The sequence below is a fragment of the Jaculus jaculus genome, chromosome 6 (genome assembly GCF_020740685.1).
Source record: "Jaculus jaculus isolate mJacJac1 chromosome 6, mJacJac1.mat.Y.cur, whole genome shotgun sequence".
NCBI lineage: Eukaryota > Metazoa > Chordata > Mammalia > Rodentia > Dipodidae > Jaculus > Jaculus jaculus.
This window is the reverse complement of record NC_059107.1, coordinates 33887065-33896206: the sequence shown is the minus strand read 5'-3', so window position 1 is coordinate 33896206 and position 9142 is coordinate 33887065. Positions and strand designations below refer to the sequence as shown.

Sequence of the window (9142 nt, the reverse complement as noted above, 5' to 3'; positions counted from 1 at the left end):
TAAAAGGAATACAATTTTATTAAATTGTCAAAATTATCCATAACTATTATGCAGATGAAATATAACTGAATTAAAGAAAACAGAAAATAAAATCTAAGGGGCACACTGTCATGGGTAGACATTATTACTGATCAGTTCTCCTCTGAAATAATGTGCTACCCAAGAAAAGAAAGATCTCCTCATATTACAAGTGCCACCATTCCATGTACAATGTATATCCCACTACCAGCCACATCCCAAAGACCATCAGACTGTACCTGGGCTTATCTCATCCTGTTAATATTTAGCCAGTACTTCCAGTGACATTGGCTGCTTCTTCAGATGAAAGGCTTTTACAGAGACTCCAAATGCAAATACAATAGCTTTCCATGGAATAGTAGAAGTTGACTGGCTTCATTCTATTTTCTGTGTCTCACACTAAGTTCCAGATAAGAGAAACAGAATTCTAAAGCTAAAGAGCCAGAAAACACTCTCTCACACTTGAATATTCTTCAAAGACCGTGGAGCAATTCTAATTAGAGGAAGAGACACACAGGAAGCAAAATCCAGATGTTTTCCACAATAGTTCTCCTGTCAGCTGCTCTGATTTCCCCTGGTAAGTTAGAAGTGCCATTTGTGAGTCTTGGCTAATTTTCAAAAGCTGATTTTGGGGGTTAGACTGAATAGTCAATGATAGAAGAATTGCATCAGAAATTTGTGTATGTTATTAGCATTGAGGTAGGGAGAAGGGGAATTTCTCAAACATTTCTTCCTGGATGTTCTCAGTCTTTAATGAAGGCACCATAAATGGTGTGGGAAGGCTTTTAGAAAAGCCTTTCCAATTTGTTCTGGGATTTAATTGGAATAAAACTAGAAAATAACAAGCTCTTGTAAGAACTGCACTTAGAGAACAAGCCCTGACCCAAAGGCTGGTGTGGATTTTGACAAAAGGTATGTTCTCTTCATGCCTGGAAGGGGCGAGAAAGATGTATAGATTAGTAGATTGTCCAACATATGTCTCAATTGCTCAAGACTACTACGGGTTGCCAGCAGGAGGGCATGATATCATGAGCCAAGTGTTGACTTGACATTTGGATCCAATGTAGAAGATTTTTAAAACCAATATTTAAATTACATTAAGGAATATACTTAAAAGTCTATTGTGTAGCCTGTCTTCACAGCATATGTATTAGTAAAGGGGAAAATGTCTTTAAATAAAATCAGTCAATAAATTAACAAGCTTCTATTTATGTCCCAACGTGAAGGTGGAAATTCCTAACTGCAGCTCTGTGAATGTTGACACTGGAAATCAGAAAAGTCAATTCCACTGAAAGTCTTTATGCTCTTAAGGAGACAGGTTACATTTATTTATTTTTTTTTATGAAGCACAGCCCTTTCTCTGCCATGTTTTATCATTTCATAACTGTTCATGTAATCATCTCAATTTCACTTCTCTCCTGACCTCACTTTAGGCTTAACATGGTTTGACGTTTTTAGATTAGATTTATTTTTAGGATCTTTAGATTATTTTTAGGATCTCTTTCTTCCATGTCTGCAAATACGAGATTTGCTTCATGTTGAATAAACTTGGCTAGCTCAGAGTGTTTTTGCCTATAATTTTAGATTTGATTCTTAGAATGAACTGTAAAGCAGCATTTGGAAGTTACTTTAGAATTCCTGAAATTGTTTCTTTGAACTACTGTGCTGTTTATTCCTCTTTTTATGGTTTTCTGAGGTAGGGTTTAGCTCTAGTCCAGGCTGATCTGGAATTTATTATGTTGTCTCAGGGTGGCCTTGAACTCACGGCAATCCTCCTGCCTCTGCTTCCCAAGTACTGGGATCAAAGGTGTGCACCACCACACTCGGTGATGTTTATTCTTGTTTAACCTTAACGTAGTGGTTCCCATGCCAGGTAACAAGCAGGGAAAATTAGAAAAGCACAATTGACAGCATTTATTAATGGTTAACCTGAGACAAAGTGAGATGAGGTGGTGATGCCTATAAACAAATGAATGTTTTAAATGTCATAGAACAGAATTCGGGGAAATCTGGGGAAAGCCAATATGACATTTGAATCACTATACAAAATTCAGTAAGGAAGACCTTCCCATAAAGCCCCAAGAGAAGGGAAAATGGACCTCAGCTCTCTCAGGTACAAGGCAGATGGAGGCTGGAGATGCCTAAGGCTCTCTCACCTTTCTCCTTTCAGCTCTGGCTGGACCATGGGCGAATGTATGTGCTGGCAAGCCTTCCAATGAGATCCGGGCATGTGACCGCTACGGCTGTGGGCAGTACTCTGCTCAGCGGTATGGGGTTTCCACCAACTACCAACTGCGCCTCTTTTCTGATATCTTGGTCCCGTGTTTCCTTGAGGGCTCACAATGGCTTCCCTTTGGGCAGAGTGAAAACAGGGAGATAGAACACTGCTGTGTTGGGAACAACTTCCAAGTCTCTGCTTCAAGGATGGAATATAAATTGGAGACAAATCAGGAAAAGAGAAGGGAATAAAAACAACGTTTTTACTCTCTAATTTTCCATCCCTAGCTTTCCAAGGTGAAAAATCAAACAATACTATTGCGTTTTAAAAAGAGACAAGGGATTGGAAGTGAAGGACCAAAGAGTCAAGGTTCCACCAAGCAAGGCTGGAGATGGTGACTCCTGTATAGCTGAATTTAGACCGTTATATTTTCTTCTCATGCTATTACTGACCCAGGATCTGAAATGTAAAAGTCAGAAGCAGGGCCGGAGAGATAGCTTAGTGGTTAAGGCACTTGCCTGCAAAGCTAAAGGACCCAGGTTCAATTCTTTAGGACCCACATAATCCAGATGCATAAGGTGGTACATATGTCTGGAGTTTGTTTGCAGCAGCTGAAGGCTGTGGCATGCCCACTCTCTCTCAATCTCTCTCTCTCTCTCTCTCTCTCACTATCTGCTTCTTTCTCTCCCTCTCAAACAATTTTTTTTTAAAAAGTAAGAAGCAGACCCTAAGCAGACAATAAAATGCCTTTTTTCCCCCTCTCCTACACCCCAAGTCCAAGAGAATCTCTTGATCCCTTCCAGACAATGGGAGCCCTGCTTGTGAATTTTCTTTATTTATTTGTTTATTTAGAAAGAGAGAGAGAGAGAGAGAGAGAGAGAGAGAGAATGTGCATGCCAGGGCCTTTAGCTGCTGCAAACAATCTCCAGACTATGTGCCCCCTTGTGGCGCATGTACAACATTGCACACTGTGTCACTGTGTCTGGCTACCTGGGACCTGGAGATTTGAACATGAGTTCGTAAGCTTCACAGGCAAGCACCTCACTGCTAAGCCATCTCCCCAGCCTGAATTTTCCTTTTACAATTGGTGTGTGGGTATACGTGTGTGTGCACGCACACATGCACGTTTGTGCATGCATGTGGCATCGTTCTCAGGAATGCCACCCACCTTTTGTTGAGACAGGGTCTCATTAGCCTGAAACATTCCAAGTAGGTGGGACTGGCAGGCCAGCAATCCCCAGGGATCGTCTTGCCTCTGTTGCCTCTGCCCTTGGTGTGAACACCACCATGCCTGGCATTTTTACATGGGTTGTAGGAGTTGAGCTCCCACGTCCTCATGCTTGGGAGACAAGCACTTTGTAGAATAAACTATCCTCCTAGCCCATGAGTTTTCAATAATGTGCACACCCTGAGGGGGGCACTGTCGAGTGAAATAGCCATGTTTCCAACTGTATCATGAATTTTGATCCTAATTTGAGTGGCACTCGCACAGAGACATAACTTACAAAGCAACTTCAAATACCTGAGATAGGACAAGAGACAGAAACAAGAAAAAGGCCTTCGAGTTGCTAAAAGTGACTTGGAGAATACTGGAAAGTTTATGCCCTTGAGTTATATACAGTGATGTCTTAACTTCTCCCTTGGGACCTGATCAATATTGCCTCACACACAGTTCTAACCATCTGGTTCTGGTGGTCTGACTGTCCAAAAGTTTCCTACTGGAAGGGAAAAGAGCCTGGTGTGAGTAATACAGTGAGACCAGAGCAAAGCCTGAGATGAAGGGTCACTAGAGAAAACTCAAGAAACCTCACAATTAGGAATAATTTTAAGTCTCATTTCCTGAAAATACCATATAATAATAAAAATATTACTTTAAATTCCTTGATATTCACAACATGGCTGTTACTACTTGTAGGAAGAGAGGTTAAAATGGGGCATTCCAACACGTGCTGGCAGCTTCCATTTCTACTTGCCAGAGCTGGGAGCAAGAGACTAACACCACACTCCGGGCACTGAAGTCCTACAGAGAAGTCCTTCAATCTGGATCTTTCCTTAAAAAATTATTTGTACGTGTGTGTGTGTGTGTTGCCACTACAAACAAATGCCTGTCTGGCTTGACAAGGGTAGCTGGGGAATTTTGTCTTTCTTTTTTATTTACTTATTTGAGAGACAGAAAGTGGCAGAGGGAAGAGAGAGACAGTGGGACAGCATGGGCATGCCAGGGCTCCAGCCACTGCAAACAAACTCCAAATGCATGTGCCGCCTTGTGCATCTGGCTTACGTGAGTCCTGGGGAATCGAACCTGCATCGTTTGGCTTTGCCTGCAAGCGCCTTAACCGTTAAGCCATCCCTCCAGCCCAGCTGGGGAATTTTGAACCTTGGATTGCTAGGCTTCGCAAGCAAGTGCCTTTAACCACTGAGCGATCTCTTCATCCCCTGATGGTTCTTCTTTACATCCTAGAAGTCAAAAGAACCACCAGGGTGTGGATGTCCTGTGCCCCGATGGTTCTACTGTGTATGCTCCATTCACCGGAATGCTTGTGGGCCAGGAGAAACCTCAGAAGAATAAAAATGCTATCAACAATGGTGTTCGACTATCTGGGCAAGGTAAGAGATCGTACGGTCTTTGGACAGTAGACTAGAGATGTTGATGCTTATATATTCCATATATATTCATACACAGTGTAACAGTTACCTTCTAGTTGATGAACTAGAACACCCCACCAGAAGAAGCAGCTTATGAAATGAGAGGGTTTATTTCAAGCTTACAGTTTCGAGGGGAAGCTTCTTCATGGTGGAGGAAGCATGAGAACTGGCTCACATTTTCATACATTACCAGCAGAGCAAGAAAGCTGCCTGAGTGAGCTGGCTCTGATTCCCCCAGTGGGCTGGGCTAATCGAGGCCCACCCCCAGTGACACACCTCCTCCAGCAAGGCTCCACCTCCCAGTGGCTCCACCAGCTGGGGATCAAGTAGGAGGTTTAATCACAAACACTTGAAGCTATGGGGACCGTCTTACATTCAATTTTGTATTTCTTTCAAAATGAGAATATCTGGAGCATGAAGAATATATCAAAAAAAAAAATAGCAGAGGCATTTCAAAGATGTCACAATACTTTCCCTGAATCCTGCTTTATGCACATAGCCCACCAAACCCCACATCTGACTTCTCTTCTCTTCTGTGGCCATATAGCTTTTTTGTTTGTCTTGTTTGTTCTTGAAGTAAGGTCTCACAATAGCCTTGGCTGATCTGGAACTCACTCTGTAGCCCCGGGGTTGGCCTTGAACTCATGGTGATCCTCCCATCTCAACTTCTGGAGTGCTGGGATTACAAGTATATACCACCATTCCCTAATCTATGTAGATTAGCTTGTAAAAAAATCTATAAAAACATTTTTTTTCAGCAGTGATGGCCATAATGGATACACACTTTCATTTACAATAATCTCACAATGTGTTAGTATTTCTGCAGTAATTGAATGTGAAATATTTCCAAATGTATGTTTTCAGTAAGGCAGGTCTCCTGCTACTGTAGGTACTGGGAAACTCCACCCTAAACAAGTGTAGTTGGTGGTTTGAATTCTATTGTGATATGACAAACAGACAGAAAGGGCACAGTGTGTGAGTGGACAGCTTCATGGATTGTCACAAAGTAAACACACTGGCAGCCAGCATCCAGATCAAGACACACAGGGTGACCAGCCCACCCTTGAGGTAGCCAGCATTCAGTCATGTCCCCCAAACCAGCACCACACGTGAGTTTCATCTGTTTGAAAAGATGACATAGGCGTCTTACATTACATATCACAGTTGTGAGAGTCACGCGTGTGTTTGCAGCCACGTTCACCCACTGTGTGCGTTCTGCGGTTCATCCATTCCCCTTCCACAGACATTTCAGGAGTTTCCAGTGCCAGCTGACGGGAGTTCTCTTGTTCTTTGGTGGTGCTTGAGGTGGGACCCAGGGTGCTGTGCATGCCACGCAAGTGCTGTCATGGAGCTAGGCCCCCAGCCCGCCCTCACCCCCCACCCCCGTGCCTTTTAACCACAGTGTACGCTCGCTCCCATGGAGTGTGCTGGCTGGTCTTCACAGTCAATTCAACATTCGATCTCTATCTGAGTTTTAAAATGATTAAGATTTTGAGTTGTACTTGTAGTTTTCAGTGTAAAGCTCTCACACGTTGTTTAAATATGTGCAATATGTATATATTCATACACAGTTATGTATGATTTTATATATAATGAAAATCCTTAAGATATGCCTCATGGAATTTATTTGGAGTTTCTGTAACAGTACTGTTCAATGGGAATATAATACAAGCTAAGGGGGTTATGACCATGGTATATTGTTTATGCTTATGGAAATTGTCAATAAAAAGTTTTTAAAAAATAAATATGGGCTGGGGAAATGGCTTAGCGATTAAGGCAATTGCCTACAAAGCCTAAGGACCTTGGTTCAATTTCCCAGGACCCATGTAAGCCAGATGCACAAGGGGAGGGCATGCATCTGGAGTCTACTTGCAGTGACTGGAGGCCCTGAGGCACCCATTCTCTTTTTCTCTCTGCCTCTTCCTGTCTCTATCTCTCATAAATAAATAAATAAATAAATAAATAAATAAATAAATAAATAAATAAATAAATAAATAAAGTATTTTAAAAAGGAAATATAATACAAGGTGTATACATATCTTAAAATTTTCTAGGGACCTTATTAAAGCAAAATAAACATGAAAATGATCTCAACACTTTATTCAACACAATGTGTCCAAAGTATCATTTTAAGTGTAATTATTGTCAAGTCATTGTAGCTGGATGCAGTGGCGGACATCTGTAATCCCAGCACTTTGGAAATTCAGATAGGAGGATTGCTATATGAGTTCAAGGTCAGCCTGAGCTACGGAGCAATGCTCTATCACAAAACAATAATAACTGAACAACTTCCAGGTGTGCCTGTAATCCTAGCACATAGGAGGCAGAGGCGGGGGCTCTCTGCATGTTCAAGGCAAGCCTGGTCTACATAGCGGGTTCCAAAGCTACACAGGAAGACCCTGTCTCAAAAAATCTTGACCTACTACTCATTTTTATGCCAAGTGTTTAAGATTCACTGTGGGGCTAGAGAGATGGCTTAGCAGTTAAGGCGCTTGCCTGTGAAGCCTGAGGACCCAAGTTTGACTCTCTAGATCCCACATTAGCCAGATGCACAAAGGTGAGGCAAGCACAAACTTGCATATGCCCACTAGGTGGCGCAAGTGTCTGGAGCTCAGTTACAGTGGCTGAGGCCCTAGGATGGTAATTCTCTCTCTTGTCTCTCTCACTCTCTCTAAAAAAAATAAAGTAAAATAAAAACAAATAAATAAAATGCATTGTGTATCCTGACACACACCTCAGTTCAGATGAGCTACATTGTAAGTGCTAGTCCTGTGTGGCTCGTGGCTACCATATTGAACACTACACGTCTACAGCTTTAGTCCCCTTGCCTCATTTTCCATGTTTGCACTGTGAGTAGTGTGTCACGGTCTTCTTTGACTCACTTGGGTTTCTATTTCCCCCCTTCATCTCTGCTCCACCGTGTTACTACGTGGACAGCTGCTTCAGTTTTCCCTCCCTTGCGGATTGCAGTTAGCCTTGTGGCAATGCATTTTGGCTCGCATCTCACTCTTCGATAGAAGATCCTAATCCCTACTTTCCTGTTGCTTCCCCTTGCTTGGCACATCTTCGCCTAAGTACTTTTAGCCTTTTGCTTTTGATCTTATTCTATCATTGTGACTTATTCTACGTAGCACAGATGGAGTTTAACTTTTCAAGCCAATAGGAAAACGTAGATATAGATAAGTTAAACCCATTCACATTAACAGGCAACTCATACATTTGGTCCAACTTACTCGTACTTTTTTTTATAATTAGTGTACTATAATGCTTGGGTTTTTTTTTTTTTTTTTTTTAGTTCTTTTGATATTTACGAATGTCTATATTTTCATTTTGATTACTTCCGTCTTTTTTAAAGTCTAATTCTTTAATTAGATTGTCTTGGAGCTGGCATTGTTCTGAGGCAATTTTCCACTACCTAACCCTTTTCTGCAACTTTTCCCGTGCCTCCGTTAGGTTTTCAGTTGAATCTATTCTCCCTTAAGCAGCTTGTGATTTTAGTCACATTTTTAAAAAGAATTGTCATCTTCTTCTATTTATCCCGAGTTCATTTGGTTCTCATTTTCTTTTTTTCACATCTGCGTTGTTTGTTTGTTTCAAGGCAGGGTCTCGCCCTGGCCCAGATGACCTGGAACTCACTCTGTAGCACCAGGCTGGCCTCAAAGTCATTGTGCTGCTCCTACGTCAGCCTCCTCAGAGCTGGGATTGAAGCTGTGCACACCCATGCCCAGCACCCAATTCAGCTCTTGTGTTTGAAATTTCTGACTCAGGTTATTGTCTCCCAAATAATACGCTTATTTTCTTTTAGGTTTCTGTGTCAAAATTTTCTACATCAAGCCAATTAAGTATAAAGGTTCCATCAAGAAGGGAGAAAAACTGGGAACTCTACTGCCCTTGCAGAAAGTTTATCCTGGCATACAGTCGCATGTACACATTGAAAACTGTGACTCAAGTGACCCTACTGCATACCTGTAAGCGGGGCACAAAGACACCACCTTCTAAATACGAGGCCATCTTCAAATCCTTGAAATTTGGGAGAAATTTGTACCAAACAGAAACATGATCAACGCAACGGAAAAAAAAAAAAAAGAATTTTGATGTTTGGATGTAAACTTTCTTATCTTTCTGTCACCTACAGGGCCTGGGGTGTGATTGTATTTGAGATTTCTAAGTTCTGGAGACCGAAAATAAACAAGTGAACTCAGACAGGTTCAGACTGCACTTAGTACCTCCAAACCAGATTTCTGCTCAAACACAACCAAG

General features: G+C 41.8%; 1 protein-coding gene across 1 annotated transcript; it reads left to right on the top strand.

The window, feature by feature from the left end:
• The first annotated feature begins 549 nt into the window (after nt 1–549).
• On the top strand, nt 550–8935 carry Lect2 (leukocyte cell derived chemotaxin 2). The gene is made up of 4 exons (XM_004665081.2): nt 550–595; nt 2189–2285; nt 4698–4843; nt 8688–8935. The coding sequence occupies exons 1-4, from the start codon at nt 550–552 to the stop codon at nt 8852–8854; spliced, it is 456 nt and encodes a 151-aa protein (XP_004665138.1). The 3' UTR covers nt 8855–8935.
• The last annotated feature ends 207 nt before the right edge of the window (nt 8936–9142 follow it).